Raw genomic sequence first — 18310 nt, 5'->3', positions numbered from 1 at the left:
TTCATATCTAGAAGTATAAATAACAGAAGTCCTCAGGTTGTTCTTCAACTCTATATATCCTTGGTTAGGCCTCATTTAGACTATGTTGCACAGTTTTGGTCACCGTATTACAGAATGGATATAAATGCTCTGGAAAACGTACAGAGGAGGATGACAAAGATGATCCCATGTATCAGAAATCTTCCCTATGAGGATAGACTGAGGATCCTGAATCTGCACTCTCTCGAAAGGCGTAGAATTAGGGGGGATATGATTGAGGTGTATAAATGGAAAACAGGAATTAATAAAGGGGATGTAAATAGCGTGCTAAAAATATCTAACATAGACAGGGCTCGTGGCAATGGATTTAAATTGGAAAAATTCAGATTCAGGAAAGCTATAGGAAAACATTGGTTTGGTAATCGAGTTGTGGATGAGTGGAACAAACTTCCAAGTACTGTCATAGATGCTAAGACATTGTGTAGTTTTAAAAATAGGTTGGATAAATACATGAGTGGGTGTGGGTGGGTGTGAGTTGGACCTGACTAGCTTGTGCTACTAGGTCAGATGCACTACTCCTCCCTTGAGTGATGTGTATGACCTCACTAGGTCAAGGCATTGGCTTAAGCCAATGAGAGAATTGGAGCTGCCTCACATAGGCCAGAAGGCCTGTTGCAGTGTTCCTTCTTTCTTATGTTCTTATACCCCCTTTACTGGAGAATTTTCTCTACAAATATTATTGATTGTTATTATTATAGATTATTATAATTAGTAGTAGTAGTATGTATTAGTATTATTATTATTTACTGCAGTTTAATACAGGAACAAAGGGGGCGTACTAGCCTCCCTTGTTGCTAGTGTTATAAAAGGTCCGCTGTGACACCCACTACCACCACTAATGGAGGAACGATTAATTACCCTGTAAGTCATGGTGGGTGTCACAGCGGAGAGATAAAATGGTGGTAGTTGGGGTCAGTGCCCCTTTGTTCTGCATTAAGGAGGCTAGTGCCCACTTAATACAGTATTTCAGTCAGCATATTAATCAGGGTTAGAAAAGAAGCACTGTGTTCTTGTGTTATACATGTCTTGGAATGTTAGCATGGGGCTGTAAGATAAATTATGTGTTACTGTCATGTATAGAATGCTTTACTCTCATGTATAGAAAGTGTTACTGTTATGTATAGAATGCATTACTGTCATGTATAGAACGCGTTACTGTCACGTATAGAATGCATTACTGTCATGTATAGAACCCGTTACTGTCACATATAGAACGCGTTACCACATATCATGTTACTGTCACATATCGACATTTTTAAGGACTTACTGTATTTGTTTTACCACCACCAGGTGTGTTGTTGAACTGGCTTGGTGTGGCTCAGGCTCACATAGAAGCAGTCAGGTATCTGGGTGTGGCTCTGGTCATAGTTGGTTCTTTTCTGATCATCGCCGCTATGTGCCGCTGGATGTTCCTGTCCCCTCAGTCTACCATTGTTAGTGAGGTAAGTCAGTGTTCACCTAGCAGTAAGTAGGTACCTGATTGTTAGTCACCTTACACTTGCTGTCAGTGTTCACCTAGCAGTAAGTGGGTACCTGGATGTTAGTTACCTAACACCTGCTGTTCATGTTCACCTAGCAGTAAAATAGGTACCTGGGTGATAGTGGACAGGTGTGGGTGGCATTCTGGGGACATATACTTCAGGGACTTTTTATATAGTAGTATGTCACTGATGTTAACTATGGTCTGTATAAGTTGAACCATGTACTGCTAGGAATATTGATTATTATTATTATTATTATTATTATTATTATTATTATTATTATTATTATTATTATTATATACAGCAGTTACAGAAATTATGTTTTGTGTAACAGATCTCCTGTATAACAGACCTCCCATAAAACAAACGTCCCATACAACAGATCTCCTGTATAACAGACCTCCCATAAAACAAACCTCCCATATAACAGAACTCCCATATAACAAACCTCCTGTATAACAGACATCTTGTATAACAGACCTCCCATATAACAAACCTCATGTACAACAGACTTTGTGTATAATAGACCTCCAGTATAAGAGACTTCAAAGATATGGAACTGAATCTGCCAGGTGAGTCAACCAGGTAGCAGCGAACAGAGTCTGCTCATTACGGAATTATCATTGTGATAATAATCATCCAGCTATTTTCTCTCTGTCCACTATTAACCCTCCCCCCTTATCAGTCTGTTATATGCAGCATTTGCTATTAGATTAGATTAAATTTTTTATTTTGACAAATTACATAGTTGTACAGAGGAATATAATAGTTGGGTGTACATGCCAAAAGCTCCTCTGTATGCTGAGTATTTTGGGCAAACTTAAAGATTAACTAAAGATTAGTAAGGTAATAATACATAGTTTATATGGGCATTAGATGAGTTAGAGTGAGTACAGGAGAATTTAATATTACATCAGGTAATGCTACATGGTTCTGATAAGTCTAGTAGAGACTTTTTACACTATTGAATTAGTTAATAATGATTACAGTATTACAATGTAACAACTGAAAATAATTTATAATATGATGTATTACAACGGCTACGGGGGCAGTGACCCCAGGAACTGTCTCCAGGTAAACTCCAAGTAAACACTTTAGTACTGTTTAAAACAATGAAATTTGGTATTACAATGCAACAATTTACATTATAATGTACTGTATTACAATCTATACTATTTGAAAACAATGAAAAGAACAGACATCGTAATTTCGCAGTAGTAAGTGGTTAAGTATTCATCAGTACAATACGAGTAGCTTTTGAGAAACTGGTAGTGATCAGGTACGGTTTGTCTGGTTAATTTTGGGTAATGAGGTGATTTCTTATTAGGGCCTTAAACTGATTAGCAGACAGGGATCCTTAAGTTTGTTCTGGCAATAAATTCCAGATCTTTGGGCCTTTTACGTGCATAGAATTTTTATACAGGGAGAGATGAACACAAGGAATATCGAAGAGTGATCTGTGTCTAGTGTTATGGTTGTGTGATCTGTTATAGTTATCAAGGAGGAGTTTGAGAGGAGGGTTTACATTACAGTGTTCTTAAGCACTACTTCTTGTCTAGTTTTAAGTATAGTTACTATGTACTGTTATCTTATCTAGTTTTAATTAGTTACCATGTATTAGGTTTATCAGGCTCTGATCCACCAGGAGGCCTGGTCACAGACCGGGCCACGGGGGCATTGACCCCCGGAACTCTCTCCAGGTAAACTCCAGGTAATTAGTTTGCCCAAAATGCTTGGGCATGATAGTGGCTATCTTTGTACTTTGCAAATCAAAATTGTAATTACACATTGTAACCTTTACAAAGAAATAAACTTTACTCTGTTTAGCTATGAGGTCAAACCTCACATAATTGTGTAATGTAGCGACTCACCTTTATAGAAATCGAGTTTTTGTTGCTCTAGGTGACTCTCACTTATTAAAAAATGAGTTTTTGTTTTCCTAGTGACTACTTTATATAGTTTTTTTTATATTAAAGTTGGTGGAATGACCGACAAACTGTTAGGTAAAAGAACACAAGTGCAACATTGTTGCACTTGTGTCCTTTTACCTAACAGAGTTTTTTGCCTTTCTAAGTGAGGTAGATATAAATTAAGAGTAATATAGAATTGAGAGTCACGAAATCATAATGATATGATTACAAATAAACCATCCCACGGGAGGGGACAGAACCCACGATCACGGAGTTTTACGACTCTTTGATTGTGGGTTCTATCCCCACCTGTGGTATTTTTTTTTTTAATAGAGAATCAGCAGTGATAATTTCTGGGGTATACATTTTTTTGTAAGGACTGGCCACAGTTTTGTAAATTTAATTTTCTGGTCTGAGTGCATGCCCAAGAAATCACCCATATCCTGCCTTTCCATCACTGTTTTATTAATTTCTAAGACATGTATGGCCAAGAAATCTTCCATATCCTGCCTTCCTATTGGTGTTAGACATGTATGGCTCAAAATTCTCCCATATTCTGTGTTTCCATTATTTTTTTTATTTCTAATACAAGTATGGCCAAGAATTCACCCGTATTCTGCCTTTCTATCAATTTCATCAATTTCTACTCACATGAACATCTGTAGTGTTGTTCCTGAATGTTAAATCATAAAAATAATAAGAATTATATCTTTATTTCTACAAGTACATGTATAAGGTATACAAGTACATGTACAAGGTATACAAGTACATGTACAAGGTATACAAGTACATGTACAAGGTATACAAGTACATGTACAAGGTATACAAGTACATGTACAAGGTATACAAGTACATGTACAAGGTATACAAGTACATGTACAAGGTATACAAGTACATGTACAAGGTATACAAGTACATGTACAAGGTATACAAGTACATGTACAAGGTATACAAGTACATGTACAAGGTATACAAGTACATGTACAAGGTATACAAGTACATGTACAAGGTATACAAGTACATGTACAAGGTATACAAGTACATGTACAAGGTATACAAGTACATGTACAAGGTATACAAGTACATGTACAAGGTATACAAGTACATGTACAAGGTATACAAGTACATGTACAAGGTATACAAGTACATGTACAAGGTATACAAGTACATGTACAAGGTATACAAGTACATGTACAAGGTATACAAGTACATGTACAAGGTATACAAGTACATGTACAAGGTATACAAGTACATGTACAAGGTATACAAGTACATGTACAAGGTATACAAGTACATGTACAAGGTATACAAGTACATGTACAAGGTATACAAGTACATGTACAAGGTATACAAGTACATGTACAAGGTATACAAGTACATGTACAAGGTATACAAGTACATGTACAAGGTATACAAGTACATGTACAAGGTATACAAGTACATGTACAAGGTATACAAGTACATGTACAAGGTATACAAGTACATGTACAAGGTATACAAGTACATGTACAAGGTTGTTACGGTTCAAATCTTAATGTTTAGCCAGGTTAGTGCACTCCGTAACAACACACTTCAAAGAATGAAAGGATATGTTTCCAAACTTAGAAATGTAAGGCACAAATAATAGTTACTCAGTCTTTTCAAGTTTCTTTTTATTTAAAAGCTTAAATACTTTAGATATTCATAAATATCTATTAAATATCAATGTCAGAAACTTTCCTTCACACAAGAAAACTTAAATAGAATGTACATGTCAATATGGTCACTACACTTGATAATGATCAGAGGAATATTACCGCTTCCTCAATAGTAACATTACTTGTGTGCAAGTACATATATTGAGAATTAACACTTTCACTGAGTAACTCCCTGGCATAAGGAATATATCACAAAGTTCTAAGCTTGACACTGGTCGTCACATCGTAACCTGAAGATAACAGTATATGATTGTCAGAAGACTTCACAATAAACCACAAGCTGGTTCAGGAGTTTCTATAACCCAATTCTCTATCCAAGTGAGAATAAGGCGGAGTACTAGGAGGGTAGCTCAGTCAATGCACACTGAGTCAGCAGAGAGAGTGAACTGCCATATACAGTAAATTCCTTCATGACATCAACTCGTCAAAAGGGGGAGAGGGTAGAGCGGTGCAAACTACCCACCAATGGAGATACCTTGTTATAAACCTTAGCCAGGTGTACCTACCTAACACATTACTCAAGATATATATATATATATATATATACATCATACCCGGGTATATTCCTAAATCAGATAATATTATAAACTAGTGGAATCTTTAATTTAGCTAATATTAAAGAAACCCAGAGTATAATATTAAGTGGATAATACATATAAATTAATCACATTATGACCTTGGTCATAACAAAGGTATACAAGTACATGTACAAGGTATACAAGTACATGTACAAGGTATACAGACCATAGCTGACATCAATGACATACTACTACAGTGGTACCTTGACTTACTACTACAGTGGACCCCCGCATAACGATTACCTCCGAATGCGACCAATTATGTAAGTGTATTTATGTAAGTGCGTTTGTACGTGTATGTTTGGGGGTCTGAAATGGACTAATCTACTTCACAATATTTCTTATGGGAACAAATTCGGTCAGTACTGGCACCTGAACATACTTCTGGAGTGAAAAAATATCGTTAACCGGGGGTCCACTGTACAGTGGTACCTTGACATACGAGTTTAATTTGTTCCGTGAGCAAGCTCATAACTCAATTTGCTCATATTTCAAATCAATTTCCCTCACTGAAATTAACTGAAATGTCATTAATCTGTTCCAGCCCCCATAAAACTACCCCATTTTTTTTTTTTGTTACAGGTTTTAAAATAAGAAAAATGCATTTACAAGTAAGAAATTATTTTTGCCTTTTTTGCCAGGTTCCACCAATGTTTTAGAAATGCTGGAGTATATATGAAACTCCTTGAAGCAAGTGTAAGATGAGTGTCACTCCACTGCTGACAGTGCAGCAGTGGAGTGACAATTGATAATCGTACACTGCCTTGTAATTATTTTTCACTGTTACAAATAAACATGTCTATCTGTTTCTATCTGTCTATTTGTCTGTCTATCTAACTATCAAGCTCTATCTTTATCTCTGTCTCTGCTTATCTGTCTTTCTCTCTGCCTGTGTCTCTGTCTTCCTGTCTCTCTACTTGTCTCTCTGTCTCAGAGAGAGAGCCACTCATGAACCAACAGGTATTACACACAATGCAGAGTCATCACGTCTGATTCCCGAACAAGTGAAAATGTGTATTACTTGCCAGTCATGCTTATTATGCCTTATATCTACAAACATAGTATAGCACTTTGTCTGGAATTTTTTGGGTTATGCTAGGTAATTTACACTATGTATAACTATATTTATGTGTACCTGTGAGTTAGAGACAGAGATAGAGACAGAGATAGACAGAGAGAAACACAGATACACAGATAGACAGAGATAAATACAGACAGGCAGAAGGAGATAGAGACAGCCGAAGCAAATCAGCCAGCCAGCCAGCCAGCCAGTCACCAGCCAGCCAGCTGGCCACCCAACCAGCCGGCCTGCCAAACATGTATTACACGTTCCAGAATTGTTTCTCTTTACTTAGGGCATACATTATAGAACATTCTGGCAGGATGGCACTACCAGTGATATCAAAATTGAAAGGATGTTACACTGGTTATTATTGAGGTTTTTGATATTTCCTCTCTCCTGCGAGTGGCAGCGTATCTGAAGCTCGCTCATAACTCAGATTTTGGCTTGCAACTCAAAGCAAAAGATCAACCGAGCGACAGCTCGCAACTCAGAAAACTCGTAAGTTGAGGCACTCGTAAGTCAAGGTACCACTGTAATTAGAAAGCCATTTGTTATGCAAAGCATTTTAGGCAAATTAGATTAGTTTTGTCCCAGGATGCGACCCACACCAGTCCACTAACACCCAGGTACCCATTTTACTGATGGGTGAACATGGACAACCGGTGTGAGGAAACATGCCCAGTGTTTCCACCCCTTTGCCGAGACTCAAACCCGGATCCTCACCGTGAGCAGCAAGAGCTTTTGTCACCAGGCCACAAAGCACCATGGTCTTGTGAACCTTGAGGGTGCTGCTGAGAGTTGCTGGGACAGAATTTAAGCTCACAGAAGCTGTGTCAACTCTCAAAGAGCATTGATTTAAGTCGTGGCATAGCAGTGGCAACATTGTAAGTGTTTAAGTGAGTTCTTTGGGGTCCTTGACTTATTACCATTGTTGTCCTTGACTTATTTCCTGTAGGAATTTATTGAGTTCAAGAAATTCCACAGGTCATTGTAAATAAGCAGTAGAAGCCTCTAGAATCCATGCCGACAAAGCAAATAGCAGAAATAATAAGTCAGCACATATTTTTTGATAGGTTTAGAGTATTGGGAACTAACAATAGAATTAAAAAATGTAGAGTTACGCTTTAATATAGGTTTACACTAGGTAGTATCGAGTAAGGATATTAGATATGTATTAACACCTAGTGGTTCTCCAGCGAATTAGTGAGGGTGAAGGACACTAGTAGCCATCTTGTACAAGGAGTCGTGCCGTCAGTGCCTCCCTACTAGTTTTTATCTCTTGAGTCCCACACGGTTTCCCAACATTACCTGGTAGTTAACAACGTACTTCAGAGGCCTTCCAATGAATTGTGGATACGAGTCTCTGCGCCAGATCAGTTTGTGACACTTATTATTGTATTTTACTGCTAGTCACGTGACCGCTAATACTGGCTGGGAAGCGCAGGGATAGTCAGCTTACGATGATGAAGAATAGTGTCCATGTCCAACGATCAGGTAATTTGTGAATGACATTTACTACAAGGTTTAGTTTTACTCATGATAATGGTAAGTAAAAGCCACTTGTGAGACAGACGAGTCTTCCAGTGACTGTGTCAACAGTGCTTGCCATGGAGTGCCAACAGTGTTTGCCAGGGAGTGTCAACAGTGTTTGCCAGGGAGTGTTAACAGCACTTGCCAGAGAGTGCCAATGCTTGCCAGGGAGTGCCAACAGTGCTTACCAGGGAGTGCATCTCACAAGGTGGCAGATATTACACATTTTCACACTATCATTGTCGTCCTGACTTATTACAGTTGTGGTCCTTGAATTATTACCATTGTGGTCCTTAACGTATTCCATTGTGGTCCCTGACCCCTCAAGGAAGGTTCCTTGATGCTGGTGAGGGGCTCTTGATCTAGGGAATTGGATCTGTACTTCAGTTTCCTGAATTAAGCCTGAATACCTTCCACATCTCCCCACTGGCGCTGTATAATCCTACGGGTTGAGCGCTTCCCCCTTGATTATTATAATAATAATAATGTGGTCCCTGACTTACTACTATTGTGGTACTTATAATATCCATTAGGGTCCTTGTAACATGTATTAGGGTCCTTGTAACTCCCATTAGGGTCCTTGTAACTCCCAGTAGGTTGCTAGTAATACTGGTTTTACTGTATCTGCAGGTCCCTTCGGAGAGAGTTGGCGACCTACACGTCATCACAGTGCCTATGGGGGGCATACAGGGGCCCCCGTGTGTACAGGGGCCCCTGTGTGCACCTGGAGCTGCCACGACCACCCAGGGTAAACCTCCAGACTACTTCCTGGTAGTGGAGAAGCCACCAAGCTATGAGGAGGCCATGTCCATGCTGCTGCCATATGCAGCAACGAGCTCTAGCTCTTGGCACCTCAGCGCCAGTGGCCTGGAAGATTTCTTGGCACCAAACCAGGTGCCTGGGAGCCAAGTGGATGGCACCACCAGTGCCTCACCCCACAACTGCCAAGGTGGATCAGAGTGTTTGCCAGAGGTGCTGCTGCCTCCAGCATATTCCAGCCAGATGTCACCAAGTGCCTCTGCATCCATGGGCAATGGCGACTCTTGTCTGCCACTGGAAGACATCCCCCGCTGCCCGGTCACCACCCAAGCCCCGCCTTGCAGCGATGCCCCGCAACCCAATCCATCCACTGCCACTGCTGAACCACCAATGGAAATAATCAAACTGCCCGATAAGTGCCATAAGACCTGCCATACACCGCCACCCTCACAAGACCACATCGATGACAAGTAGCAATGACAAATAGTCTGCAATATCAACATTATCGCAGTGCATCGATAATCTACTACCTTACATATTGTAATATATATATATATATATATATATATATATATATATATATATATATATATATATATATATATATATATATATATTATATACACCATAGGCCTACAGGTCTAACTGAAAAACACTAGATCCATATAGGCTGTGCAGCCTCAGAGGGCACGAGGGGCTGGTGGGGGTTTGATGTGAGGAAGAGGAAGGCAGCTCCTTTATATACAGTCAGTTCTCTTTTAAAGCTTCTCTACATAAAGTTTAAAGCCCTGAAGGTCATGTTTGGGTTAGTTTTAAAGCCTTGAAGGTCACATTTGTGTGCTTATAAAGACCTAAATGTCACATTTCTTTGTGTGTAAAGCCCTCAAGGTACATTTGTGCACACATAAAGCCCTGAAGGTCACGTTTATGTGCATTTTAAAGCCCTGAATTTCACGTTTTATATCAGCGTGTATGCTAGTCACCTGCACCAAGCTGATCTGTTTAAAAAAATCGTACGATTTTTTTAAACGTACGAATTCTTTAAATGTATGATTTTTTCCACATTTTCTCTGGTAATGTTCAATGGATCACAAATTTTGCATATACATTACTATATTTCCATACTCTTATACAAGTACCATATTTTCCCAGCGAATAAGATGTCCCGGCATCAAGGATGCCCTCTCAAACATTTCTGACCGGCTAAATTTTGTAAAAAATAAAAAAAAAATATACTGATATGGCTTATACTGTCAGTGGCCCCAGAAACCCCACGAAACAAAGAGAAACAGAAATAATATTAAGCCATAGGCCTTGGTAAGAACACGCACAACAATGGCTCATTCTGCGGAACAATGGCCTGGGTAAGGTAACAGAGGCCAAGATTTTAGACGGCTTCAAAAAATTTTAAATACAGGTGACCTGCTACTTATGATGGATTATCTTCCTTGCAAACCATTGTAAATTATAAGTACTGCAAGTAAGATGGAAATACTGCAAGTCGGAAATATTGTAAGATGGTAATACTGTAAGTCAGAAATATTGTAAGATGGTAATACTGTAAGTCGGAAATATTGTAAGATGGTAATACTGTAAGTCGGAAATATTGTAAGATGGTAATACTGCAAGTCGGAAATATCGTAAGATGGTAATACTGCAAGTCGGAAATATTGTAAGATGGAAATACTGCAAGTCGGAAATATTGAAAGATGGAAACATTGTAAGTCAGAAATATTTTAAGTCGGAAATATTGTAAGTTGGAAATATTGTAAGTCTGAAATATTGTAAGATGGAAATACTGCAAGTCGGAAATATTGTAAGCCGGAAACGTTGTAAGTCAGAAATATTTTAAGTCGGAAATATTGTAAGCCGGAAACATTGTAAGTCAGAAATATTTTAAGTCGGAAATATTGTAAGTCGGAAATATTGTAAGTCAGAAATATTTTAATTCAGAAATATCCAAAGTCAGAAATATCCTAAGTCAGAAATATCCAGTCAGAAATGTCCTAAGCAGGAAATATCTTAAGTCAGAAATATCCAGTCAGAAATATCCTAAGTCAGAAATGTCCAGTCAGAAATGTCCTAAGCAGGAAATATCTTAAGTCAGAAATATCCTAAGCAGGAAATATCCTAAGCTGGAAGTAACCTAAGTCAGGAGTATCCTAAGTCAGATATATCCTAGCTCAAACATATCCTAAGTTGAACCATCATAAAGTCAAAATATCCTAAGTAGGCCTTAAGAAGTAGGCCTTCTGTAGCATTCCTCCATTAAGTTGATAAGTAACTTTATTCTAAAATGTTTTGCCTGCACTGTTGGCTTCTTCAGTTGCATACAGAGAAGGCAACAATAACATCAGTAGAGATATAAAGAGGGGATCAGTCCCTCATCACTGTTAACTTTACTGAACAGTAGAATTAGGCCTAGGCTTGCCTGAAAAATGCCATACATAGGCATGTAGGCTCTGCATGCACAATTAGGCCTGGTAGGCTTATCACAGCTATAAGTTTGGCTAGCTTCAAATTTACCTTAGAAAAATCAGTTAATAGGTTAATTATTATAATCATAACTAACCCCATAAGGATCAGTGCTGGTAGGCATATTAAAGCCTACTGGGTTGAGCAAATATTTTTGCTGGTGTGAGGACCTTCCTAGTGTGGGCCAGTAGGCCTACTGCAATGTTTCTCCTTTTTTTATATTATTAAATGTGAACCATCGCTATACATTGTATCATGAAGGAATTTGACTTTTGACTGCCCATAGGCCTACTGACTCCATCACCTGATCTACCTAGCCCTATTACAGACCTACCAACTCCATCCCCTGGTTTACCTAAGCCTACCATAGGCCTGACTCCATCACCTGATTCAAGCCTACCATAAGCCTACTGACTTCACTTGGTCTAAGCCTAACCTCATTATCTGGTCTAAGTCTATCATAGGCCTGGCTCCATCACCTGGACTAAGCCTGTCACAGACCTGGCTCCATCACATGGTCTAAGCCTACTGTACGCCTTCCATATTGGGACATATACAGGAGCCTAGATCCCCATCTAGTACTGAAACACTTCTCTAGGCTTAGGCCTATGAGCAACATAACCTTAGGCCTACAAGACTGATAAACTTTCAAGATTTTGGAAAAATGGCATCTTTATTGACTGAAAATACTGTTTATTTATTGTTTTGTTGCAATAAAATAATGTAAACAGGTGTAAACGGCACGTATCAGCTCCCACATTCCAACCACACAACAGAGTGAAAAACTAATGTGAAGTACCTGGGGTTGATAATGTTAGAGGATCTCACTTTCAAAGATCACAACAATGTACAGTGGACCCCCAGTTTACGATATTACAGTGGACCCCCGCTTAACGATCACCTCCCAATGCGACCAATTATGTAAGTGTATTTATGTAAGTGAGTTTGTACGTGTATGTTTGGGGGTCTGAAATGGACTAATCTACTTCACGATATTCCTTATGGGAACAAATTCGGTCAGTACTGGCACCTGAACATACTTCTGGAATGAAAAAATATCGTTAACCGGGGGTCCACTGTATTTCATTCCAGAAGTATGTTCAGGTGCCAGTACTGAACGAATTTGTTCCCATAAGGAATATTGTGAATTTGATTAGTCCATTTCAGACCCCCAAACATACATGTACAAATGCACTTACATAAATACACTTACATAATTGGTCGCATTGGGAGCTGATCGTAAAGCGGGGGTCCACTGTATCTACCACACCTGCTAGAAAAATGACAGGATGGATAATGAGAACCTTCAAAACTAGGGATGCCAAGCCCATGATGATTCTCTTCCAATCGTTTGTTCTCTCTAGGCTGGAATACTGCTGTACACTAACAGCACCTTTCAAGGCACGTGAAATTGCTGACCGGGAGAGCGTACAGAGAGCCTTAACCCTTAAATGGTCCAAACATATATATACGTTTTTTCAACATTTGAAAGTATGTAAAAAAATGTAGATCTTCTTTTTTTTTTTTACATTTGAAAATGTTTAAAAGAACTTTTATCTACATCTGTTTTTTTGTTATATTCGAAAATATGTAAAAAACCTAGATATACTTTTGGAGCACTACGGATTTGAACATCGATCTGTTTGGATCGTTTAAGGGTAAATGGCACACATAAGTACAATAAAAAAACTAAATTATTGGGAACAGTTAAGGTCTTTGACTTGTACTCCCTGGAATGTAGGCGGGAAAGATACATGATAACATACACCTGTAAAATCCTAGAGGAATTAGTACCAAATTTGCACACAATAATCACTCTCTATGAAAGCAAATACTCGGCAGATGATGCAACATCCCCCCAGTGAAAAGCAGGGGTGCCACAATCACACTAAGAAATAACACAATAAGTGTCAGGGGCCCAAGACTGTCCCACTGCCTCTTCAAGAAGGTGCTGGACAGGCACCTAAAGTCAGTACAGTGGTCCTTCAATTATCGTCTATAATCCGTTCCTGGAAGTGGGACTATTATCGAAATGGACGACTTTCGAATCAATTTTCCCCATAAGAAATAATGTAAATGCAATTAATCCGTTCCTGACACCCAGAAGTATTAGAACAAAAAATTTTTTTACATGAAATATAGATGTAGTACATAAACAATACAGTGGCACATGATGAATTAAACATTAACAGAATAACACTTACCTTTATTGGCGATTCTTCTTTGTGTATGGAAGACTGGAGGAGACAGATTGGATTATTTACTGTTTGGAAGGAGAATCCCCTTCCATCAACACCTCGGGTACCAAATGCTTTTCTGGGGTTACTTCTCTTCTCTATTTCTTAATGCCACTAGGACCAGCTTGAGAGTGACTGGAGTCCTGTCTCGCAAAATAACTGTCCAGAGAGCTCTGTTTCTGGTACACTAGTAATGGCTTCACTTTGAAATCCCCACTAGCATTAGCACAGAATATGAGCATCAGCCTGTCTTTCATAGGCTTGCGTCCTGGCAGTGCCTTTTCTTCCTGAGTAATGTAGGTCCTCTTTGGCATTTTCTTCCAAAAGAAGCCTGTTTCGTCACAATTGAACACTTGTTCAGGTTTCAGTCCTTCAGTCTCTATGTACTCCTTGAATTCATGCACATATTTTTCAGTCGCTTTGTTGTCAGAACTGCCAGCCTCACCATGCCTTACCACACTGTGTATGCCAGTACGCTTCTTAAATCTCTCAAACCAGCCTTTGCTGGCCTTAAATTCACTCACATCACCACTAGTTGCAGGCAATTTCTTTACCAAATCGTCATGCAACTGCCTAGCCTTTTCACAAATAAGCGACGTCATAAGACTATCTCCTGCTAATTGTTTCTCGTTTATCCACACCAATAATAACTTCTCAACATCTTCCAGTACTGGTGATCTCATTTTTGTTAGCATATTTACCCCCTTTGCAACAACAGCATCCTTGATTTCCTTTTTCTTGGCTATGATGGAAGATACGGTTGTACGGGATTTGTTATACACCCTGGCCAGTTCGCCCACATGCATGCCACTATCATATTGTTCAATGATGTTTTTCTTAAATTCAATCGTATTTCTCACCTTCTTTACCAAAGGCTTAGCACTAGGAGCTTTCTTTGGAGCCATGGTAGCTTATTTAGTACTTGCAAGCACTAAAATCAATGGAATATTGTGAAATATTTCGTTGGAGCAAGTGAGGGGACCGTCGCTCACTGGTAAACAATGGCACACTAGCTGGGAAGGGAAGGCCCAGGCGGCTCAGAGCATGAGTACACGTCCCGGATGAAGGACTATTAGCAAGTTACTGGACCATTTGTGAGCCAATAATTAGACGAAATAACAGGACTATTTCCGAAATGGACGACTTTCAGGCCGGACGATTATTGAGGGACTACTGTGCTTGATCAGTCAGGCTGTGGTTCGTACACTGGTTAATGTGCGGCCAGCAGGAACAGCCTGGCTGATTAGACCCTGAACCACCATGAGGCCTGGTCACAGACCAGGCCGTGGGGGCATTGACCCCTGAAACCCTCTCCAAGTGTACTCCAGGTATACAACGCCCTGCACAAAACAATAATTTTCATACTCTGAAAACCTACGTCATACACCTATCTTCTCTGTTGTAGGCCTGACTGAGCCATCCAGGACCATTTCGACAAATTCAGTCATAAATCAACGTCATTGATAGTTCAACCCTTATGGGGATCAGGCCTGTTGTACTAAGCCATGAGCTCATCTCATGCTGATATGATGTGATCAGTATATTTAGGCCTAGAGAACAGGTCTATGCAGTAAGTGTGCACCATATAATAATCCTGCTGCACAAAATGCATAAGGGAAGAAACTAAGTGTTTTCACTTTAAAACGGCAACTTTGCGGTGTATTTTTGTATGGCTTTAATGGTTGTCTTCTCAGTTTCTCGGTCTCATTTGATAGAATGGAAGATATATTACAGAAATAGAGATGGTTTTGATTGGTTTCAGGACTAAATGTACAGTGCTACCTTGGGATACAAACAGCTGAAAACTTGAACAATTATGTAAGTGTATTTATGTAAGTAACCCCTACTCCTGTATATTTTACTAAATGTAAAAGGGGAAACTTTCGTTTTTCCTTTTGGGCTGCCCCGCCTCGGTGGGCCGCCCCGCCTCGGTGGGCCGCCCAGCCTCGGTGGGCCGCCCTGCCTTGGTGGGCCGCCCCGCCTCGGTGGGATACAGGTGGTGTGTTGAAAGAAAGAAGAGAGATTTATGTAAGTGCTTTTGTAAGTGTATTTTTGGGGGTCTGAAACGGATTAATCTAATTTACATTATTCCTTATGGGAACAAATTCGTTCGGTATCGGCACTCAAACAGCCATCTGGAATTAATTAAGTTCATATCCCGAGGTACCACTGTAGTTTGAAATTGAGCTGAAAGTAGTGGAAATATTTGATTTTTGCTGATATTCCAGAGTACACTTGTCCAATACGCATCCAACTGGCCAGTCTAATATGCATTTAGGAATGCACTGGCATTATTTATACAATCATTACAATAATTCATGTCGTATATAGATTACTGATTATAATAATTGCATAAATAATGTCAATGCATTCCTAAATGTGTATTAGACTGGCCAGTAAATCTTCTATTGTTTGTGTCAATAAAAATTCAAAATATCATTCAAGTGTAATAAACAAGAGGCCTAAGTGTAATAAACAAGAGGCCTAAGTGTAATAAACAAGAGGCCTAAGTGTAATAAACAAGAGGCCTAAGTGTAATAAACAAGAGGCCTAAGTGTAATAAACAAGAGGCCTAAGTGTAATAAACAAGAGGCCTAAGTGTAATAAACAAGAGGCCTAAGTGTAATAAACAAGAGGCCTAAGTGTAATAAACAAGAGGCCTAAGTGTAATAAACAAGAGGCCTAAGTGTAATAAACAAGAGGCCTAAGGACATAACTAATGAATAGAAGAAATGTTTTTTTAGTGCCAGAAATGTTTATTCTGGATCTTATTTTTAAAAGGCAAGTTTTTAATTTTGTGTGAAAATGGCCTAATTACCAAATTATGACCACTTTATTTTGTAGTCGAAATAGTTAAATGGAAAGTTTCTTGTATTCAATCGATAGGATAGAAGAAATACAGTAGTGCCCCGAGTTACAAAATACAGTAATGCCTCGAGTGACGAACTTAATTTGTTCCAGAAGGCTGTTCGAGTGCCGATACCGAACGAATTTGTTCCCATAAGGAATAATGTAAATTAGATTAATCCATTTCAGACCCCCAAAAATACACTTACAAAAGCACTTACATAAATACACTTACACAATTGTTCGAGTTTTGAGCCATTTGTATCCCGAGGTACCACTGTACTAGTGAAATAGCAAAGAGTTTGGTCAATTAGAACAAAGGAATTGGCCTAAAATAGGCCTCAAACTGGGAAAAATCGCCAATGAGTAAATATCGCCGAGACGCTAACTTTGCGAGATTGTAATTGTTTTTATTCATATTTCATACTTTTGGTGTTGTCACTTTTGCAACAAGAATATTATTTCATAAGAAAAAATGTTCTTTTCAAATTCTTCGACCCTGAGAGCAATTTTCAGATCAGGGATCTGGACCCTGAAAGAGTTAAGGGTCAACAATCCATCAGTGGGGTGGTGGTTCTTCTGGTCGTGTGACCCCGGTCATACCAGCTCCTACAACTGTGCGACGACCCTGCCTTGTACCACTTCATTAAATGGAATGACCCTTAACTGGGATGCCCATTATAAGTGCAAATATTAAACTATGCCATAATAATACACCTACCATCCAACTTACGACCTGCTCAACTTACGACCACTCGACTTATGACCGTGTTTTTTATGCTAAATTTCTGGGAAATAAACAAGTATTTGTGTTGTACACAGTGTTTATCCTAAACCTTACAGTATAAAACACAGTACTAACAACATAAAAAGTAAAGTAAAACATGAAATACCAAAATAAAACAATAAAATAAAGTCATTACAAAAATGTTATGTTGATATTCAGTAGTAAAGTTCGATTTACGACCATTTCGACTTACGACCGGTTTCTCGGAACTGAACTCAGTCGTAAGTCGGATGGTAGGTGTAATTGTATAGTAATTTAATTAAAGTCGTTCACAACAAATTTTCTTTTATTCACCCGTGGCGGATGACCCAAGTAGGTATGGTGATATAACAGGTTTATACAATTATGGACAAAAATCACTGGTTAATTGGTACACTGAAATCCTTTATTTTCACTGTTAATTCTAATACAGCGTCTCCTCACTTAGCGACGTACTTGTTTACCAACAACACGGACTTATGACGGGCTCTCTGACCAGTATACATACCTAAATAATGTAAATTAAGAGCTGATTTCCTCTATTCTGTTTATTACAATATAGAGTACACTACTGTATAAACATTTAAAATATACCAAAAATGTTATAAATGTTGCAAAAGTGACATTAAAACAATATTAAAGATGTATGACACAAACCCACTACCAGTACAGTATACTCCTCACTTAGTGACGAATTTGTTTACCAAAGTGGTCTTAGGAATGGAACTCTGTCATTAAGTGAGGAGAGGCTGTATATCTGAACACAGTACACTATATTAAATGGCCACTCTATCAAGAGTGCACTATATGTATTAACCCGTAAACGGTCCAAACGGTTCAACATTTGAAAGTATGTAAAAAAGTCGATCTTCTTTTTGTTTTTTTACATTTGAAAATGTGTAAAAAACTTTGATCTACTTTTTTTTTG

General features: G+C 38.8%; 1 protein-coding gene across 1 annotated transcript in view; it reads left to right on the top strand.

Moving 5' to 3' along the window:
• The window catches only part of LOC128697157 (uncharacterized), a 52806-nt gene extending 35124 nt beyond the window's left edge, over window positions 1–17682 (top strand). Inside the window, exons 3-4 of the mRNA XM_070104230.1 lie at window positions 1330–1481; window positions 8929–17682. Coding sequence (XP_069960331.1) covers window positions 1330–1481; window positions 8929–9531 — 755 coding nt within the window. The 3' untranslated portion in view covers window positions 9532–17682. The remainder of the gene's footprint in view (window positions 1–1329; window positions 1482–8928) is intronic.
• Window positions 17683–18310: the final 628 nt, after the last annotated feature.

Source organism: Cherax quadricarinatus, chromosome 89 (genome assembly GCF_038502225.1).
Source record: "Cherax quadricarinatus isolate ZL_2023a chromosome 89, ASM3850222v1, whole genome shotgun sequence".
In the NCBI taxonomy this organism is placed as follows: Eukaryota; Metazoa; Arthropoda; class Malacostraca; order Decapoda; family Parastacidae; genus Cherax; species Cherax quadricarinatus.
The sequence above is the reverse complement of the archived record's forward strand: the minus strand, read 5'-3'. Positions and strand labels throughout refer to the sequence as shown.